Genomic DNA, 21,588 nt, shown 5'->3' on the forward strand with positions numbered 1-21,588 from the left:
TTTTTATGGGTTTGTTTCTTAGTTTTCACATGTCACCAATATGTGTTAGCAAAACTAAAAACCTGTCTTTTTTAAGGAGATGGTTGGATAAATTTTGTGTGTTGGCAGTGTGAGAAAAAATCTTGTGGAGATTAAAACTCAATTTAAGTGATGGTTGCCTGGGTAACAGTGTATAGACAGTGCCAGCAGCTTGTGTGACACTGGCTGCTAGTTGACCCTGAGGAATTGTATTGTTGGATAAACATTCATTTTTAATGAACGTATACAGTGCTTTACCACTGAGATATCAGTAACTATATTGAGTTTCATCAGTCTCTTTAAGAACTACACAAGACAAAAGCAGTTTGAAATGTTGAAAATTGAGTCGTTCTGAAAGGGTATGTGATATTTTTGCTATGCCGAAGCTCTTAAATAAAACATTTTGCACCATAACAAAGCTGCACCACAAAGCAGATTACACACAATACAGATTACACACGTATACAGCTGAATCTGACAAATTGTTATTTTGTTCTGAAAAATGAGTTAATTTCACTTAGTTTGCGATGTTAATTTTAATACAAAGGCTATCTGTACACAGACACACATGCTGTATATATATTAAGCCGCGGTTTGGAAGGCTGCTGTACATAGGACATAGAACCGGACATTTTTGGTTCAAATCCCAGTTGAGTCACTTCAGCCAGGTACAATACTTTAACCCTGTTTGCTACATTAAAATGCCCAGATGTACAAATGTAATGTAAGTCGCTTTTCATGAAGGCAAATCAATCACGATTCCAAGATCAAATGAGGTCACAGCTCAGGGACCCTCATGAAATACTCCTGAAGACACTGAATGGCCTGCTCCAGAGTCATGTATCTATCGCTCAGCCTGTTTTGTGGAATCCACTTCTATGCTCCACTTATTTTCCTTTATGTAGAGTTCAAGGTCTTTTCTTCTGAGTTTGCTCAGCTGTCCACTCTTCATTTTCTCTCTTGCTCCTTTTGTAAGAGCTTTGCTCTGATAAGCTCTCCCCATTTCCTTTCTTTTTGTCACTTATTCTTTCTTTCCTTCCTGTGTTATTTTGGTGTTTTTGTGTGAGTTTCAATATTGTCCCTTCCTTATTATAGCCTCCAAGGGAAAGATGCTTACCTGGGAATGACAAAGGAATTCTGCAGACAGGATTTCTCTCACCTTATTCTTGCATATGCAGCCATAAGGGCTCCCTTTTGCCCTTCTACTTCTTCAGTGAATAATTACTTTACAGCAATAACAAAAGAAAAAGCAGTGTCCATCAACAGCTTAATTAATTGGATCTGTTGTGTATTTTTCCTTTAGTTTCATTAGGCCACTTATTGTGGGTCACTTGTTATGCTACCTTCTGCAGCCTAAGATCATTACATTAGGTGCAGCATGATTTTTTTCCCTACAAATTCAACATTTTACATATTGCTTTGTTTTAAACACAATCTGATTTGAACTGCATGTGACAATATATCTTATTGTAAAGCAAAAAAGAAGGACATTTACTGTATGTAGTTTAATGTATGACTCTTCCTTGCGAATGCTGAGTATCTCTGCAGAGTCTTCACTTGCGTCACACAGTTTCCATAGCACCCTGTGCAGATCTGGAGGCTTCCGGATAGCAGCAGAGAGGTTATGTCTTTTATGCGGTTGCCTGCAAATAGCTGAACCATGGAATTAATCTTTCTTGGAAAATTTCCTGCTGAAGTATGATGGTTGGTTAATTAAAAATGAAATTTCACTGATTTCTCTCTGGAGAGGAGGCATTTCCAAAGGTCAAAGTACTGTCTTTAAGCTTGACACAGCAGCAGTACTGACCCTTCATGGCAGCGAAGAGCTCTCACATATTAATAAGCAGATTTTAGTAGATGTGGTTGACAGCAGGGTGAAATGGTGGTTAGGGCTCTACACTTGTAGCTGGCAGGTTGTGGGGTCAAATCCTAGATGGTGCCCTGCAGTTATACCCTTGTACAGATACTCCATCCAGATTGCTCCAATAAAATATCCAGCTGTTTAAACAGGTGCAGCCATGTTATATAGTATTTCTCTCTAACCTGAAAGTTGTATCTCATATCACAGTTCCCTGTGGATGAAAAAAGTGACATTTTGACATTAAAATGAGATTTTAATGCTTCATACTGTATATTCTTGATGCACATCCTGTAGACATCTGGGCATGTAGTTGCCCAACACAGAACCACCTCTGGTAAGGAATATGGATTTCCTTCAAAATCCCTTTCTGAATCCTGCACTTTTCTCTGGAATACCTTATGAATCTTTATCTTGAAACTCAAACTTCTCTCATATGTTAATGTTGAAGTACTGTACATAATGTAGCATTGAAGCAGTGGGAAAATGTTTGTTTTACAGTTTATAATTATTTGCATTAATTAGGCTGTAATTATTATTTTTAACATAATATGGCTATAATTATGCTAGATTAGTGATTAAAGCAGCTGCCATGAAGTCTCTTATGTAATATTGTTCCAGGTACTGTTGTGAAATTACATAAGTTAAATATCTATGAGATAAATTGCAGATTTTGAAATTGGTTTTAGGAGTGAAATCTTCACCAGCTGGAAGATGAAAGGCAGAATTAGGAGTAGCCTTATGATCAATGGCAGACTGATATATTTGGAATACTTTATATTTAAAAACATTGGATCTGAAGCATGTTTCAAGCCCCTTTTACACACATTAGAACTATAACTTTCCATGTGTGGTTTTACATGCCATGATTCCACATGTGCAGAAAAACACAGTACTTTGCTTGATTCCAGTGAGTTCCATTTTGTAAGCTGTGTGCTGCCTCTGACTCACTTCCAATGTGGACCAGAGCAGAATTGACACTGCTATTCTATTTAGAGTGCCATCGGATTTTTCTTTTTGCACGAGTACCTTCTTAGAAAGCATGTTATTGCTGATTGAAATGATTTATGATGTGCGGTGCTGTGAAAATCATTGCTGAAAAGGTGTGTCATGAAGCCTGTATACGGTATGTAATATTGGTGCGTGTCACATTCATGTTTTAAAGTAGCTTTTAGGGCAGAGAAATCTGGTTAGTTATTTTAGTAGCATTTTAGTTTGGAATAACAAATAATTTAATCTGTTTCAATCACATTGAACTATGAACAAAATTATTATAGTGATAGAATATCATATAGCCCTTTTGCAGCAGTGTCGTTTAGCTTTGCTTACACTTGATAATCAAGAAAATTTGAATATACTGGAGGAATTGTTTGGAGTTTCCGATGTTATTGTTTTAAGAAGAACAAGATCTTAGAGATTTTGTTCAAAAATTATATCTTATTAATAAAAAACTGACAAGGAAAAGCTGGTATGAATATTGCTAAGCTGTTTATTTTTCTGAAGATAAACCACTTTATCTTATCTCCTCTTCAATATGAAAGGGATTTCGAGTCTCCGCAAAACACTTCTCTCTTCTCTCGGCTCTTGTGTTTCCTGTTTCTTCTTCCATGTCACCGAGTATGATTAATTTCACATTTATTGTGTTTTGGCTCGAGGCAGCTGATGGAACAACAGAGTCAAGTCAGCAGAGCTTCTGACTCCTGAGTCTTTGAAAAGCACAAGGCAGCACATGGAACTCCTCCCAGACTGAGAGTGAACACAGCTGAGCTCTGTCAGGAGCCATTGCACAGGTCTTAATTAAAATGCAGCCTGTAATAAAAGACAGGGCAGTATTTGTCTTTAGCAGAAGAGTTTTTTTTATTATCCTGACAAATTGTCCTTCTGCTGTCAAGTAATCAAACTTCTCCCATTGAGTAAAATTAAAATTCCTTCTGCTTATAAAGTCTGCGCTGTTACCTATACGTTCTGGATCAGTAAGAGTAAGTACCTGAGCCCTGATAAGGAGTGGCCATTGAAAACAAGACGGTAGGGGAAAATTACAGGAGTTCTCTCAGGCTGCCAATGTGGCCCTGTGACAATGCTGGAACTGAACTGACACTTCTGAAACATCCACACTTTCTGCCTCTCAATGTGCAGAGTTGTTTTATTTTGTTCAATGTACAGTATATCCCCTACACTTCTTCATAATTGTTACACTGCGCTACCTACCAGGATGGTGGGGGTGGGCCAGGCGGTGTTACAGACCCAAGACCAAGGGTGTCAAAGTCCAGGGATAATGACCTGACCTTCCCAGAATGAACTCTGCTTCACAGGAACAAGTGAATGGAGGAAAACCAGGGACAGGGCAGGGCTGGTTAGTCTGCACCTGGAGCTCCGTAGAGCACAGTGCATGTCCTCAGAGCTATCCACCAGAAGGTGTGCCAGGCACCGGGCTGATCAGAGCATGTGCTCTTCAGGGAAGACTTTGCCAGAGACCAGGCCAAATTCGTGCTGTAAGGGCAGATTGGGGTGGTGCGCTCGGCACCCACTGAGGATCAGATCCAATCCAGAGTCACAGAGGCAGGTCAGGATATGGGGCAGGCAGAGAGGCTGACGGGCTGAAGCAGAGTCCTGTCGGTGGATGCTCGAGCAGTTAGCTGGCTAGTCTGGTGTCCAGGTAGGCAGAACCACAGGACTGGAGTGCAGGCTGGTGAGGCAGGGGAAGCCCACTAGAGCCAGTAGCTGTGCATAGCTCCAGCACGCAGGGCTGAGCCGCCAGACTCTCGGCCGGCAATGTCACCACACAAGGACTGTGAATCCGATGCAACAGCAGACCTCACCACCAAGGGGGTCCAGGGAGCCATGCCCACTGCAGGACAATCCAGGGCGACGTCAACTCCAGGGGAACAGAAGTGCGCATGCAGATGGTGAGCAGCCTCCACATGGAACCCCCAGCAACACACAGCGCTGCCACCAGCCAGAGAGCCAGCTGCATGCAGCTAGCTGGCTGGAGCAGTGGAGGCAAGCACAGAGAAGGGCGGGTTCCCTGAGCGGGGGTCCATGGAGGCTGGTGATGAGAAAAATCCAGCCAGGCAGGGAACAGGATCAAATGGGAAACAGGGAGCATTCAGGCGGAACGGGAAGAAGGCTGGGAGAACTCCGCTGGCAAACGATGGCTGGTGGAATGCAGGGCAGGGACTGGTAACACAATGTCAGATTGCTGAGGAAAAACTGAACAGGGCTTAAATAACCTGCAGCACCTGAAGCGAAATGACTTCTCATCGCAATCAGGTGCTGCAAGTAACTTGTCTCCTCTGCAACCCATGCAAGGCAGGCAGGAGAGTAATAATAATAATTGCTTACACTTCTATAGCGCTTTTCTGGACACTCCACTCAAAGCGCTTTTACAGGTAATGGGGACTCCCCTCCATTAGCGGTGTAGACTAGAGGTCATTTCACCTCTTCAGTTGCACACACCCTGCAGGGAGGTCATGACAATAAAATAAACACCTTAATCTCTACATGCCCATTATGGAACAGTCACCAAAAGAAAATCATCCCAAGATCTCAAAATCTTGTTAATTTCTCAGTTCAAAAGTGTTCACCCCTTTCCAATGCTGTCCAATTCTGTTGAATTCCAAGTAATGTATGTGTTTTAAAAGTGAATATTTTTATCACAACTTCTTAAATATTTCTTGTGAAGTCAGCAAAAACTACAAAGAAAGATCAAAAACTAAAATAGGCTGATTGCATGAGTATTCACTCCCCTACCTACTCAATGTTCTTTCCCCTTCTAAAAGGAGAATAGATTTTATCTACTGTACTGTACATATCTTGGAGGTTGGTTACAGACTAGCAATCCTCCAGATAAACTAAATTAGTGTCTCCCGTTTCAGTGTTCATCTCATTTGGTGCCTTTCAGAATTTTGCGTACTTGAATCAAGTCTCCACATTGTCTTCTCTGGTTTAAGCGTAAAAGATTCAGTTCCCCTAGTCTCACTATGACTTTTCCTTAAGGACGTGAATAATGCCTGGTTGTTCTACTGTGTTCTGTCTCCAGATTGGCAATATCATAACATAATGACCAAAACTGTGCATAATATTTCAAGTGAAATCTAATGAAGTTATACATTTTAACAGTTTTCCTTGATCTACAGAAATTCCTAATTGAACTTCAAATATGCCCAATTTTTACCCTTGATTAAGCACTAGTGTTCTTCTGAATAAGATGTCATGGTTTAAAAGTATTTCTCCATTTTTATGTGCATCAATTTGGGAAAAAGAAGCAAAGCTCTGACCTAGATTTGCATTTCATTTCAACTGAATCAGAAGTCACTGGCATATATTTTGCAGTTTGAGAAAGCACAGCTGCTCTGATTTTTTTTTCATTTTATTGCACTCTTGTGTCGTAAGGAATCCCCATTTGGTGAGCCAAGCCAAACACAGATGTACAAATAAAATTGATGTTTCTGCTATTGTGGAAAGAAATAGGAATCTGGGAATCTGCAGAACTGGACAACAGCGACATTTTCTATAGTAATTATTAAAGGATTTAATTAGTGGACCATGCTGACAATTACATTCAGTGATTATCTGGTGCAAAATCTAGTAAATAGGCATCCTGTCAATATGATATTGATGATCTGAAAGCAATTTGCATGAAGTTTCCTTGGCAATGGACTAACACTGTGTTGAATTCTTAAACATGTCTTATAATATAAAAAACTAACAAAATGACTTCTCACTGTTTTGGCACTGCATGAACATGAAAAAACTAACTAAAACTAAAAACATTTATATATTTGACAAATAAATCTGGCAATATGAAAAGTGCTTTTCCCCTTTTAATATAGCCTCCTGAAATTTGATAACCCATTGTGACTTAGGGCCTAAGGGCAGAATGTTTCTAAAGTACATCCTCGAAATGCACACTGTGGTGTGGCTGCTGAACTGAATGTGATGATAGTAATCTACGGTATGCATTAGCATAAGAGGTGGACATTTTGATTTAATAGAAATGCTGCCCTGCATTTGTCTCTGAAGCTACTGTATACCTAAAAAGGACAAATGAAAACTACAGTTGCTTTCCTCTGTCTCAGATCATCGCTGCATTTTGTATGCATACAGTATACTGTAAATACAGCATTTTATTTTGGGGCAAAAATCTGAAAAGTGAATATTTTCAACATACTGTAATTAACGGCATAATGTTGTTAAGATGGCAACATTTTCTTTCACAACCTACAATCTTGCAAATCTGACTGTGCATTTTAATCTTCATCAATGCTTAAAATAGTCCTTCTTGGTAAATTAAATATGTTCTTATAACTGGATAGAGTTATAATAGATTTGTCTTTTTCAATAATAAATTCAATTACGTCTAATGTAGTGATTTTAGTTCTACACAAATATCTAGGCACATAGTAACAGTTGATTAGTTGATTTTGTGCATTTTATCGGCAATTATTAAGTTGTCATATTGCATTGATAATAATGCTGAGTCTATTGAGTTTTTATTCTTGGAAATAACAATGGCATGAACATTTTAATAATTCTTAAAATATGTTAAGTACAGTATACTGTATGTCAGCAAGTTCTTAATTGTACAGTGGAATACATTCTCTGGGGATACATTCAGCATTAATAGCTATGCTATGCTGAATATAAATGTTTTTGCAAAGTGATATGCTGTCTGTAATTACTGTACCTCAAACAGAATTAGCACCTATCAGCATATACTTTTATCATCCATTTTTTGATACATTATCTTCTTTAAATTCGCTATTCATATCTTTTAACAGTATCTACAGTATAAATCTGCACACAAGTTGCAAAATCCAAAAAGCTGAGTCCATTTCCTAAAAAGCAGAAACCGTGGGAATCATTAAGCAAGGTTGATGTTTTGATGTACACTGGGAGCTGCATTTTTTTCTTATGTATTTTCCCAAGATGGTGAAATTAGCCAAATAATCATGCAGGTGAAAAGTCTGAATTTTTAAAAATGTTTTTTTACAGAATACAAAAAGGCAATTGCAGTTGACTATAATTAGAAAGGCCATGTGAAAATCCAGTATGTACAGTTACAAGGTGTGAAAAGTAATCTACAGTCATTCAGCACTTGTAATTGCATTTCAGTTTGTTCCATTAAGGTAGAATGTGATGACAGCAGTTTAGCATGGATATATAAATTTATTCTTGTGTTTTTCCTGACTCAACTGAAAGATAGGGGAGAAGCCCAAACCAATAAAGAGTTTAAACGATACTTCTATCAGTGTAACTCGGGCACCATCCACAGACTGCAAGCACACGGAAAAATATTTTTGTGCCTGAAGTAGACCGAAAAAAAAGATGTCTGCTCCGCAGATATCCACGCCCAAACAACCGAGGGCAAGACTGCGCATCAATGAAAGAACACAGGTGTGTGTGCGGCTCTAAAGATCTGCCCTCCTCCCCTTGTCTTTCTCAGTGCAGTGTCTGGAAATGACAACCAAGAGGAAGATCATTGGCCGCCTGGTGCCCTGCCGCTGTTTCCGTGGTGAGGAGGAGGTCATCTCCGTGCTTGACTACTCCCACTGCAGCCTCCAGCAGGTGCCGAAAGAGATCTTCAGCTTCGAGCGCACGCTGGAGGAGCTCTACCTGGATGCCAATCAGATCGAGGAACTGCCCAAGGTAGGGTGTGTGTGGGACTGCTTCCCTGGCACTGGAAGAGACTGTAATAAACTGAGAGGGGGGTTCGGTCCTGTTCAGCTGCACTTCTCTACTGTTTCCATGGGCTATAATGAGTTCTCAGGCTATCATAAAAAGACCCACAACCCTAAATATTGTAATAATGATATAATACTTTACATATTGTACAGTGTTTTTCATCCATTAGGAACCCAAAGATCTTTACATATTTAAAGTGGCTCACTTCATCCAGCACTTCAACAAGCAGAAGCAGAACTTTCTGCACCACTACCTCACCACACAACAGATCAAGTGGAGAACTGGAAAACTACTTCCACAGGTTTTCTAGAGATTAAGTGATTAAGGAAGCCAGAAGTCTAATTTAGTTCCAGTCTTGGAGTGTTCACCCATTTGCATTGATCTGTAATGAGAGAAGTTTGCACCACACCAGGTATTGATGATCTTGGATAAACGTCTCATCCAAATGAGTTGAATAGGCATAAGCACAACCCAGCTGATTTCTGAGCTGCATTTCTCTCAATTGTAGCTTTATTTACTGCTGTGATAGTGCCTCTTCAGTTAAAAGATGGATTTGTTGAAGTACAGTCACATACTGTAACTGTCTTTTACAAGAGACTTTCAAATCAGTGCAAAACCTCTTTTGGAAAGAAAACAAATCTGTATGTCTTTCATAGGGCTCTGTAATCAACATCAAAATACTGTTGGCATACTGTATCACATTGCACGACACCAGGTCCCAAAGTATATTTAGCTCTCGTATGAGCTAAAGTATGTTTAGCTCAAGCCTTGAGATACATGAGACATTCTTCTTTCCTTAAGTCCTTTTTATGCTTGCAAGACATTATTGCTTCTAAAAGCATTATCAATATGTCCATTAATGTAAGAAAAATCATTCTTATAGGTTCTTATAACAGTATATTTTTATAGATTTTAGATCATTACGTTTTCACAGCCTGTCCTATATCGCTTTATCTGCCTTAACTAATATTTGTTTAAATGTAACACCTTTGTCATGTATTATTCGTGACTAGTACTGTTGGAGATGGGATATGCACCAATGAAGCAGTGGTATATATGTATGCCACCAAAAGTCCTTTTGTATATTTCAAAATCCACCTTGGTATCAGAGTTATGAACAATCATGGTACTTATCTGTTCTGTTTGTGAGTGGCTGACTCTTAAAGGGCTGTGGAGTGCTACATCATAAAGAGTGATCATAAAGCAGTGTCTCAGGACATTTTATGCAGTATTTTTAAACCCCAAAACCCACCCCCTGCAAAACAGCCCTCCCTTTTCATATACAATACCATTTATAGCCAGAGACACAGGTTTATTTCTGTTGCAGGGTTAAAATGTCCTGTGTAGTGTCCTGCACCTCTCAATTCAAATCCATAAATCCCCAGAATCCAGTCTCAGCCTTGGGGGATTGGGCATTTTCCATGTTTTAATCATTAAAAACTGGGTTCTCCATGTTCCTTTAAAAGATGTCTTTTTATAAGAGTATTTAACATGGTGTCATGCAGTACTCTGGAAAAAAACAAAATATTTGCATTGAAGGCACGATTATGCCGTCGTTCTTTTTTTTCTTCTAAAACGGGGTCACATTTTTCTCTTGAGATAAGTGCACCCATGCATAATGCACGCACATGACAACACCCACACAGAGCCAGCTCAGTCACCGAGCTTAATATTTTATCTTTTTCCCCCCCTTGAAACAACAAAGCACATCAAATTCCTGGTCTTAAAGACAAAGCTTGTGTAATATAAACGAAAAATTGATTATCTGAGATTTTTACGTTGTAATTGATAATCTATAAATGCCTTAGTGCACAGATTTTTTTTTATCTTACTTTGGTGACTTTAAAAGTCCTAAAACTACAGTATACCTGTGTGGTCATTAAGTATAGTATAAAGGTTTTGGAGACACTATTGTATTGATACATTAATTATATGCAGTACTGTATATGTGCATTCACTATAAATATTCTTTTTAGGAAGATTTAGTGATTTGGAACGTATAGTCAATAGTGTGGAATTTATATTAAGGGGTGTTTTGTTAAAGTTGTATTCTATTAGAAAGACCTATCATCATATTATAGAAAACATATTGCTGATTGGGAATCAGTTTAGAGAAGATTCATTTCGGGGGTTAAAGGAAGGTCCTACAGTGACAGACTGAAGGAACTGAACCTTCTTTGTTTTGAACAGAGACTACTACTAGGAGCCTAATAGAAGTATCTCAATGAAATTGGAAAAGTTTACCCAGTGGACTTCTGTATTGGAGCTTTTCCAAGACAGGACTATGAGTGTGGAGATCCCCAGACAGTTGACTTCCCTGTGGAGGACAGTCCCACCCACCATCTTGTGAACAGTTAGATCACACTCTCAAAGCTCAAATACCAGGCCAAGTTAAAGCATCATGACTGACAAGTTTACCAGTAGACCTACTCAGGAAACCAAATAAAAGACAAAAACTGTTCTTACCACCATGCAAGCATCAGACCACCTCAGCATACCCACTGCAGTTCTGTATAACAGTAATTAAATTCTGAAACGCATCTCAAAAATTGATTTTGTGAACTGCATTCATTAAAATTGTTCAAAGGGCATCTTGAGAAGGTTTCAATAAACTACAACAACCAAATGTACTTTAAGAAAGGCCAAATGACTTCCATAGTATCTCTTTTTTTCATATTTTTCTATTTATGCATGTAAACATGCAGTGCAGTTTCGGGTTTTGTGCTACATGTATAAAACTATGAATTTTATTAAATATTTTGTTTATTTGCTAAATAACCAATAGCAAAAATGAACAAATACCAAGGTATGTCAGTTCTGTCAGGTTATTACTGGACCGAAATTAAAATTCCCTTTATATTCAAAGGAGACTTGAAAAATAAGACAGGCTTAACATCATATTACACCCTAATACTCAAAAGAGTAACCCAGATGGACAATTAGCTCTACAGGTTGTCTTTTTTAAATGCCCTTGATTGTTGGCTTAAAGATGAACACAGAGATGAAGATGCAATGTTGCTATCAGAATGTGGTGCTCTGGAGACAGAACCAAAGCAGGCAAACTCTGAGCTCTTTTCAATCGATCGTCCTTTTGAAAATGTCATCATGTAAAGTGTTGGCAGCATAAAAATTATTTCATAATATACAGGCTAATACGATTGAAGATAACGGGCTTGGTAAAAAGGACAACCATCTGGCCACAGGGACCAGGAAATTTTTACCAGGGGTAATGGTCGTTTCTCCTGAACTTTTGCTTTGAATTTTATTGAAGTGCTTGCGCCTCACAAAGTTCTTGATAGGATGTTTGCATCCAGGGAAAATGCATCATTCTGAATTTTGGAAATTTAATAATATACGTTTGGTTACAAATATAAGAGGAGCCCATTTGACCAATCTAGCCTGTTTGGTAGCTAGTAGGTAATGAATTGAAAAATCTCACCCATCTGTTTCTTCAAAGAAACCAGGGTATTGGCTTCATAAATTAACGCTGGGTGGCTTGTTTGGCGTGCATTTGGGTTTTGTGTAGAACACTAAAAGTGGTCTTCAGGACCCAAGAAGAGACTGATGTTTTCAAAACATATACTAAGAATGTCAGTAGCAAGACAGTATCGCAAATGTGGATTCTGATTTTCAATGTAGGGAAAGTAACAAATGGATGTTTTTACAACACACTCTTCTCTGTCTTATCTTTACGTATGCTCTTATAACGTAATGTATGTCTATATTTTCCACAGATTTTCAAATATTTGGAATTTAAAAAGATAGGATACAGAAAAAGTGCTGTAGTTTGGTCCTCACATTTGTCATCTTGAAGATTGTGTGATTGAGCTGTTCACTTTGTTTTGCAGCAATTATTCAACTGTCAAGCACTGCGGAAACTGAGCATACCTGACAATGATCTCTCCAACCTGCCTACCACCATAGCCAGCCTTGTAAACCTAAAAGAGCTGGACATCAGTAAAAATGGTAAGATCTGCAGTCTTTATGGAGTAGTGATACCCTGTGTTTTCAACAATGTGTAGTTTTCATAGTTGAACATGCATTTCTAAATCTCTACTGTTCTGATGAATTCCAATCAAAACAGTTATTTCACTGTGTGAGTTCTATTGAGTGAAACACATAGTATAGTATTGGAAAGCAGGCATACAATGCAAATTATATCCAAACAGACATAGGCACGATTTGTTTTTAGAAAATGTGGAAAGAAAAATGAATGCTATCATTCAGAATATTAATCTTTAGTATGTGAGTCGTACGCTTTTACAGAATTTGACATTACAATATGTCCAGACGAGAGGTAGCCATACAGCTCAGCTAGCTCATTTGGTTTTAATAGCTCATTGATCTGAGGAGCTCATCCATCTGTTTCAGAAGCAATGGTATCAGCTTCGACAGCTTGGCTGGATAGCTAGTTCCAGACTCCCGCAGTCCTTTGTGTAAATAAATGTCCTCTATTCTCAATTCTCCTATTTAAGAAGTGTACTATATATGCTGAACTATGTCAGTGCCTTTAACATTTTTAATTAATTAATCTTTCAAGTTGTTTTGGCTCACATTTAACTCACAGCATCCATGTCATACCATATGGCTTGGTGATGTTCATATCAGGACTTTGTGAATGCCACAATATCTTTGTGAGTGTTCTGTAACCATCTTTACATTCCAGACAGGTCCACTGTTTAATCATCTGTTAATTTTGTAAGTAAATCTTTATATTTAAATTTCCACCAGCATAAAACTCCATTTCCCGTTCCCTTCAAATTCCTACCCCTTAAGTACAAAGAGCATGCAGCTAAGGCTTTGAACATCAGCAGTACCCAAAGGCTCTGCTTCTCCCTACACAACACCATGGATCCTAGCAGTTGAGAGGCCCATATGAAAATACAAAGGCACACCAGGATTAAATGATTCCAGGAGAGCCCCCTTATTCCCTCTAAATACATTGCTAGCAACGTTGTGCTGCATTTAGACCAGCCACTCCCAACAATTTCTACCTCTGTGAGAGGCCCAAATTAGTCATTATCTAACAACAGTACCAAGTGAGAACAGGAAATATCAATATGGACAAGTAAGAATAAAACAGCTTCTATTAATTAATCACTTCTGGACACTCCCAAAATGTATGTAAAAAAGATCCATACAGTACAGATTTTCACTACAAGCTTTTCACTACATTGACTGCATTCCTGAGTTATTGTCATGTTTGAAGATGATTCCCTTTTCAACAAGATTTATTCCTGTGGACATGGTATGGTGGATCAAAATATGTCTGTTTTGTATATGTTGGCATTCAGGGTCCCTTAGATGTTATGCAAATCCCTCAGACCACTTGCCGAGATGCATCCCCAAGTTATATCGATCCACCTTTGTACTTCACTGTAGCTGTTGTTCAGTGACTGTCATGCTAGTATAGTCTACTTTCACATTGACTGCTGCCATTTCAGATTTTGACTTATCTGTATACAGTACGTTTTCCATCATCCCAGTATTTCATATCTCAACCTCTTCTCAGCAAAAGTTCCTGAACAGGTTTATATCTATTGGGACCATTAGGTGCCTCATCTACTGTACATGCAATAAGATCACCCCCTAAGGATCATTTTAATGGACTACCACTTATTATACATCAATTTTGGCTTTATTTGTAACCACTTCTTTTGTCAACAGTATCGGTTTTACAGATTCCCCTCAGAATTCTTACATACACAGTACATCACTAGGTGAAATGTATTGATAGTTTGCAATCGGTCGATAGGAGTGGCATTCATTGGCCGAATCATTGAAAATACTACAAATGCTTCTCAAATGTTATCCATAGTGTATGTTTCAGGCTCTAAAATATATGCATATACAGTATATTGTACTTAACTAGGTCTTCTTAATACCTATGCTAATTGTCAGGCCAGCAATCACGTTGTGCAACTTATTACATCACTGCGTTTGTGATGTCTTTTACAAAAAGACATTATTCCATCATATTTACTTTTCATTATATACGTGTCCTCTCTGACATACTGTATATCTGTGTAGGTTTTTGGTTTCCATAATTACTCCTAATGCATTTATACAACTGTTTTGTATACATAAGGATGTATGTAGATAGAAAAAGTTATGAACATGTAGACTGCTAAATTGGATTGAGTCTCCATAAATATATATATGGATGTACTGTACTATGATAAGTATTGACCCTTTGTATGAGATAAGTACTGTATATCCATCTGTCATCTTTACTTTTTCTCATTACGTTGAGTGAGTGTTCAATGTCTAATAATTGATTAAATATAACACATTTTATCATTGTACAGTGTACAATGCCTTGCCCGAGTCACATGACACATTTTCCGATTTTTCATGGCTGACATCAGAGTGCTCAAAAGGAAACTTAAATGCCTTTGAAAATGTTATACCCTTCTGTTTTGGGCTTTTCTTCAACTTTATCCATAACTTTAAAATTAATTTGGATTTGCCACAACAAAGGTTTTGAATACTTATTGTATGCAGTCATGATTTCATATTAATTATCTGATTACTTTTATGTCTTTTGCTTTGAATGTGTTAAATAGGTTGTTTATGTAGCAAACATTAATTGCTACTTCTAACAGTCATGACTGCAAGCTTTAAAGAAAATATGAAGGGTGCAAGGGTCAGAATACTTTTGCAAGAAATTGTGCAATGTTTTGCAAAAAACATACTAAAATGATTGCTTTGTGTAATGATGTTTGAATACATCTTTCTTAATGTATACATTTTATTTTTAAGGTATTCAAGAATTCCCAGATAATATTAAATGCTGTAAATGTCTAACAGTTGTGGAAGCCAGTGTCAATCCAATTACCAAGTGAGTACAATGATACTTTACACATATATGCAAGAAACAGTTTCTGTAACACTAGCTACAAAGAAACTCATCAATGTGCATTAGCATGTATCTTACAAGCAAGATCTGGGTTGTCACACTTAAGCCAATAGTTGTTCCAACTGATTGTGAAATGAAACAATGAAGAAATATATCTAGGCTTGTTGTGAAGTGTTTGTACACATTATTAAAGTCAAAACATTCCTGAAGACCTGCCTTTATGAAATCAGAATATCAAACCCGGCAATGAACATAAATACTGCATACCATTGTATTGGTTTGTGTGAATTTTCTGGCACAATGTTTAGCTGTAACAGTGAATTGAGTGAATTTACCTTGGCTATTAGGAACCAATTAACAGGAGTCTTCACAAGGATTTACAACACACAGAATACATTTATTGCATTACATGCAGGACATATTAATCAATGGTGTTAAATGAATCATTTTTGAAGGAGGAGTAACCTATTCAGTAAACAGTTAATTTGCAACAGGGGAATGAATATCTGTACTTGTTGTATGAATATGTACAGTACAAATACTTGAAATCCACCTACTTATGAATTGAAAGGTTGCATATACAGTACCATGTTACATGTCTATGGGAACAGTGAATTTTCAGTTAGTTTAATTTTCTTTATTTAAAATGTCCATACTTTATTTGGCCCATAAGCACTAACACAGTTTTCTTCATTTAATTGCTGAAAGTTCTCGAAGCCAATTGATTTCATTTTGGCAAGGGGAGATGTGTGTTATGGCGGACTCCATTTCCCAGATGAGTTCTGAGAAATAAATGAGTTCATGTAAATGAAAGGATATTAAAACAATCAGGTTGGCTTTAGAAAAGACATCCTAGCATGCAGGAAATAGTGGTGAGCAATCTGGAAATGTCGCAAAGCAAACTTGGTTTAAGATGCTGAAACAGATTTTTCCAGCTTCATGATAAAGACAAAAAATTAAAAAAAGTTTTTAGACAAATTATGGAAAGACCTGCAATTGTGTTGGTGTAAAAACCTAATTAGAATATCTGTAATTCAATTTATTTGTTCTATATATTGACTTAAAATTTAAACATATTTTAAGGCGTTAAGCCCTGCAAAAGTATGTGACAACATCATTTTAATAGTGTTGCAATTTGTTTTGCTTTTCTTTCTCCAGGCTACCAGATGGTTTCACCCAGCTTCTAAACCTAACACAGCTCTTTTTAAATGATGCCTTCCTGGAGTATCTTCCTGCAAACTTTGGGAGGTAGGTTCTAATAGCTTAGATGTACAGTACTAAGCTATTCTGAAGATTGTACATACTATAAGAGCACTACCATTTTATAGTCTGATATTATCAAGATTGGCCTGCTTATCAGAACTGGTATACTGTAGGAGACCTCCTAGGAAAGGCAGGTTCCTGCCATAAGTGGTGTTTTAAACATTTAGGTGAAACTCTTCCCTACAAAACACGTTTCCCAGTATGGGGAAGGGAGTACACTGAGCTATAAGAGATGCCATTTATCAAATGACATGTTAAGTCAGAGTTCTCTCCACTAGTCATTAAAGATCCCATGCACTGTTTACAAGATTAAAAGTGTTAACCCCAGAATCTTGGTAGTCCTCTCTAGGTTTGTACATTCTGGCATAGCTATACTATATGTCCTCCTTAATTTCACTTATCTACTTGGTCTACTGTGTGTTGGGCTTCTGGCAGATAATGACTGCCTCACATCATCCAGGTGGAAACCGATGGATGAAGTGAGTCCCCTCCTATGTATAAAGCACTTTAGAATACCTTGGATGAAAAGTACACTATAAATATAAGATTTTATTCAAGTAATGAATACAGTAGTTTTCAAGTTGCACCCTCTTAATTTGTCCATTTTCAATTTAATGCTTCACAAAAATATATATCTCTTAATTTAACATAAAACGTTCCCAGTTTCACTCACTTTAGCAGTGCCACTAGCAGGCTATTTGCTGTGCATACCTGTGGCACACAGGAATGAAGAGATGAATGTTGCTTGGGTTATACACAGGCAGATGGGAGATCTTTGACTCAGTGTTATTGCAGCCACCATCATCTCTCACCTAGTAAAAATATGTTATTTTTCACTTTTCTCCCTCCAATTTACATGCATTCCTATAGAGAATTGATTTATACATTTTATGTGCCTTTTTGTGTTTAAAGAATTCCAATTAAATTTATATAATCTGTGATGTGTATAGTCATTTGTCTTCTAGAAGAATTGGTTATTGGGACACTAACTTTGCAAATTTACCTACATTATTCTCAAGAAGATAATATAATCTACAGTATATTACTTTTTCATATAAGATACATCCCTAAAATAAAAGCATTGTATTAAATGATTGTGGTGATAGAACGACAGGTTAAGGTTATTTAAACCAAATGCACAAAACCTTGACCTTGGTGTGCTGCTATGAGATCCCCTTTACCCATTAGGAAAAAACATTTTTTTTAATCCCTGAGGTCCAATTTTGCAAACATGTCTTTTATGTAAATGCATTTGACAACAATCTTCAAGCAGGAAAATGAATAATTCAAGAGACAAATACTTTACGTTTAATGTGTTACAGAATGTATATACAGTAGCTTTTTGCAAGAACCTCACAGAATGTTCAACTAACTTCACTTGATAAATAGAAACATATTTTAACAACTCATTTTTAAGCGATGTGGCACTGTATTTTTTAAACTGTTCCATATTGGAAATTCTTGAAAGGCTGATTTACAGTATGTAGCTCACAAGTGGCCTTATGTCTTTATCTGTGCTACATGGAACATGTTTCAGGTGTTGCAGTGTATCTTTGAATTCTGAGAATGTGAATAACAGCTCTGTTACACAATGCTAAAAAGCAAAACTCTCTACAAAGATTTTTAAATGTTTAATTATTAAAAATCAATCCTTTTCAGGTTTATGGTGTATTTTAAGAGCAAATTAATGTTCTATGTATCCATCATTCTGTATATATATATATTTGTCTTGTAAGATTGTATTGCTTCTTTATGTACAGTAATAAGAGTGCATCTTCTTTCTCATGACACAAATATATTGTGAATAATGCATGCCTAAGGCTTCCATTAACATGGATCGCCAAAGCTGCTCATATGGGGGAGGGGGGGTGTATCATATTGCTGTAAAAACAAAAAACACATTCCATTATTATTATAAAAATGACAATCTAATAAATCTTATATTGGAACTCATGTTGAATACCAATGGCCCAGATGCGTCTCACTTTCTATTTCACAGTGGACTGGTGGCAGTAGTTCTCAATATGTAATTTTTTGCATTGCTATAAAACAAAATTGTGCCAGTCACAGTGTGAAGATGCAGATCAGCTCTACAGCTTTTGTTGGTTATAGTTCTTTTTTTTACTTATCACCAGTGAAAGGGCAGTGAATGTTTTTTTAATTCTAACCTTTATGTTAAAGTGAGAGGTGTAGATAAAGGAGGGGCAGGGCTGAAAGAACTGCATTTTTTTTACTTATGAACGGAGATGAGTGGACCTGAATCAAGTATTGAGAATCCTGAAAGCCAATTAACAAGGTCAGCTCATTAATGGCTGACCTAAACTTTGTTAGAATCAACACTGAAACAAACTAAAATACACAGTAGGAAACTAAGAGGAGGGGGCTTTAAAAGCAAGAACAGGAGGCATATGCAATATGTCTGGAACAGGCTGGTTGGCCATGTTATCAAAGCCAATGCTCTGGTTTCTTTCAAGTATTGTATTAGGAAATGTACTGATGAGATCCAAGGATCGTTAAGTTACTGAAAAACTTATCAAATTAGATGGGCCACAGTCTCTCCTCACATTCTTTATTTTCTGTTGTTATGGCACTATAACGGGAGCCAGTTCTGACTTTCGTGTAGTGCGTATTTAGGACCCTATGCAGACGGTATAATCCAAAAGTGACTGGAGAAGGGCTACAGGAAAAACACGATGAGGAATAGAAGGGATGGTGAACAGGGGGCGGTGCCAACAGTGATCAGGTGCACAGGGGGAGCACAGGCAAATAAGTCCAAAACAGTCCAAGGGGGAAATCCAGCCACAGTCCAAAATCCCAAACCGGGTGATCCATCCAAGATGAGATGGGAGTAAAAACAAGAACAGGATCTGGGACTAGGAAGTTAGAAACGGAGTGACAAGGCCAGGTGCTCCGAGCCCCAGACTCAGCTTGGTCAGGACACCAATCGGAAAGCTATGCCTTCAAGCCATGGATGTAGAGCGACTTGATGCTAGACGGGCCTCCGGGTGTCCGTCTTCCAATGCAGAGCCCTGAGCTTCTGGAGCACCGCGTTTAAATAATAAATGGAAAAGGAGCAGGTGAACGTGATAAGGAAAATAAAATACAAAAAGTACGGAGCACCCTTTAGAGGAGGGATGACCATGGTGACAGGCACTGCACAAAGACTAGAAACAAACCTGAACTCAGGTGCTATCTCACTGCAATAATAATAATATTAATTGCTTACACTTATATAGCGCTTTTCTGGACACTCCACTCAAAGCGCTTTACAGGTAATGGGGACTCGCCTCCACCACCACCAATGTGCAACATCCATCTGGATGATGCGACGGCAGCCATAGTGCGCCAGAACACTCACCACACAACAGCTATCAGTGGGAAGGAGAGCAGAGTAATGAAGCCAATTCATAGATGGGGATTATTAGGAGGCCATGATTGATAAAGGCCAATAGGAAATTTGGCCAGGACGCCGGGGTACACCCCTACTCTTTCGAATCCCTGGGATTTTTAATGACCACAGAGAGTCAGGACCTCTGTTTTACGTCTCATCCGAATGACGGCACTTGTTTACAGTATAGTGTCCCCGTAACTATACTGTGGCATTAGGACCCACATGAGCCGCAGGGTGAGTGCCCCCTGCTGGCCCCACTAACACCTCTTCCAGCAGCAACCTTAGTTTTTCCCAGGAGGTCTCCCATCCAGGTACTGACCAGGCTCACACCTGCTTAGCTTCAGTGGGTGAAGCTAAGCATTTCACTGCAGGTAATGCAATCAGCATGTCTTCTTTTAGATGCCATATACAGTACATTCATCAGCTTCACACATGTGAATATTGGGTTTTGTTTATTTAGTTTAAAACTATTCAAGAGTTTCATTCCTCTGAATTTTTGTTTCACTATTCTGCAGTATACAGTATATCAGAATCTTTTACAGTTTTCCATATTTGTTTTCATGTTTCGAAATATGGTAGAGTGCAGAATCTCTCCTTTTTTCCTCAGATAAGTAAAATGAACTGCACCCCGAAATGAATTCTTAAAGTAAAATATGGATTGGTGTTATTGTTGATGTTAAATTTCGTACTTTCACCCTTCTTTTCAACTTCTCTTTCAGACTTACCAAATTACGCATTTTGGAACTACGAGAAAATCACCTGAAAACATTACCAAAGTAAGTTTTTTGTCTCTTCCTCATTACTTCCTATGATGTAGTTTTTCTTGCATTCCTGTGGTTTAGTAAGACAATGGTGCTAGTCATTCCTGAAATGCCTGTAGCCGTTCCAAGTTACTTGAAATCACTTATATCCCAATCATTCAGGAAGCCAGTTCGCTTCAACCTACACACCTCTAGCTTTAGAAACTTCTTTGTCTGTATGAGAACTAGTGATGCAACAATGAATAGTGTCTTTTAATATAAGTAGTGACAGTTGCTGAAGTGGCAAGGAATTAAATAAGACCATACTTGAGGTGTCTTCGCTGGCTCTATAATAATGCAACTATCCAGAATAAAGTATATACAGTATAATGGCCAAACTTCCAAGATCTCATATTAGGATGTCAGAAAGTTCTAAGGTTTTCTCTTTCTTTAACAAAGGCTTAAAAGCATGTCCCACATTTCAGTTAATCCTACATTCTTACCATTCTTTGTTCAATGATTGTGTGACTTCAATGTCTGTTTTGTAAAACAAAAACCTTCAGTCAATCATTTATCATTTTTATTGAGTTAATTTTAATTGCGAGCTCAAAGAACATTAAAGCCATTTTACTCTACTACAAGCATCTAAATGAAATGGTTGGAATTTAATTTTTAGATACAACTTAATATACCCTTTGTTTTATTTTACAGTGGCAGTATAAATATACAGTATATTGGAAGTCATTGAGTTCCCATAATTATAGATACATTTTTG

At 37.8% G+C, this 21,588-nt stretch overlaps 1 protein-coding gene across 17 annotated transcripts in view; it reads left to right on the forward strand.

Moving 5' to 3' along the window:
• Positions 1-21,588, forward strand: part of lrrc7 (leucine rich repeat containing 7) — a 308,839-nt gene that overhangs the window by 206,830 nt on the left and 80,421 nt on the right. For all 17 annotated transcript variants that reach the window (XM_088599029.1, XM_088599032.1, XM_088599030.1 and 14 more), the window contains 5 exons: positions 8,322-8,524; positions 12,409-12,526; positions 15,323-15,401; positions 16,578-16,667; positions 20,793-20,849. In XM_088599029.1, the coding sequence (XP_088455155.1) occupies positions 8,336-8,524; positions 12,409-12,526; positions 15,323-15,401; positions 16,578-16,667; positions 20,793-20,849 (533 nt within the window). In that variant the 5' untranslated portion in view covers positions 8,322-8,335. The remainder of the gene's footprint in view (positions 1-8,321; positions 8,525-12,408; positions 12,527-15,322; positions 15,402-16,577; positions 16,668-20,792; positions 20,850-21,588) is intronic.

This window comes from Lepisosteus platostomus, chromosome 11 (genome assembly GCF_059453375.1).
Source record: "Lepisosteus platostomus isolate fLepPlt1 chromosome 11, fLepPlt1.hap1, whole genome shotgun sequence".
Taxonomy (NCBI): domain Eukaryota; kingdom Metazoa; phylum Chordata; class Actinopteri; order Semionotiformes; family Lepisosteidae; genus Lepisosteus; species Lepisosteus platostomus.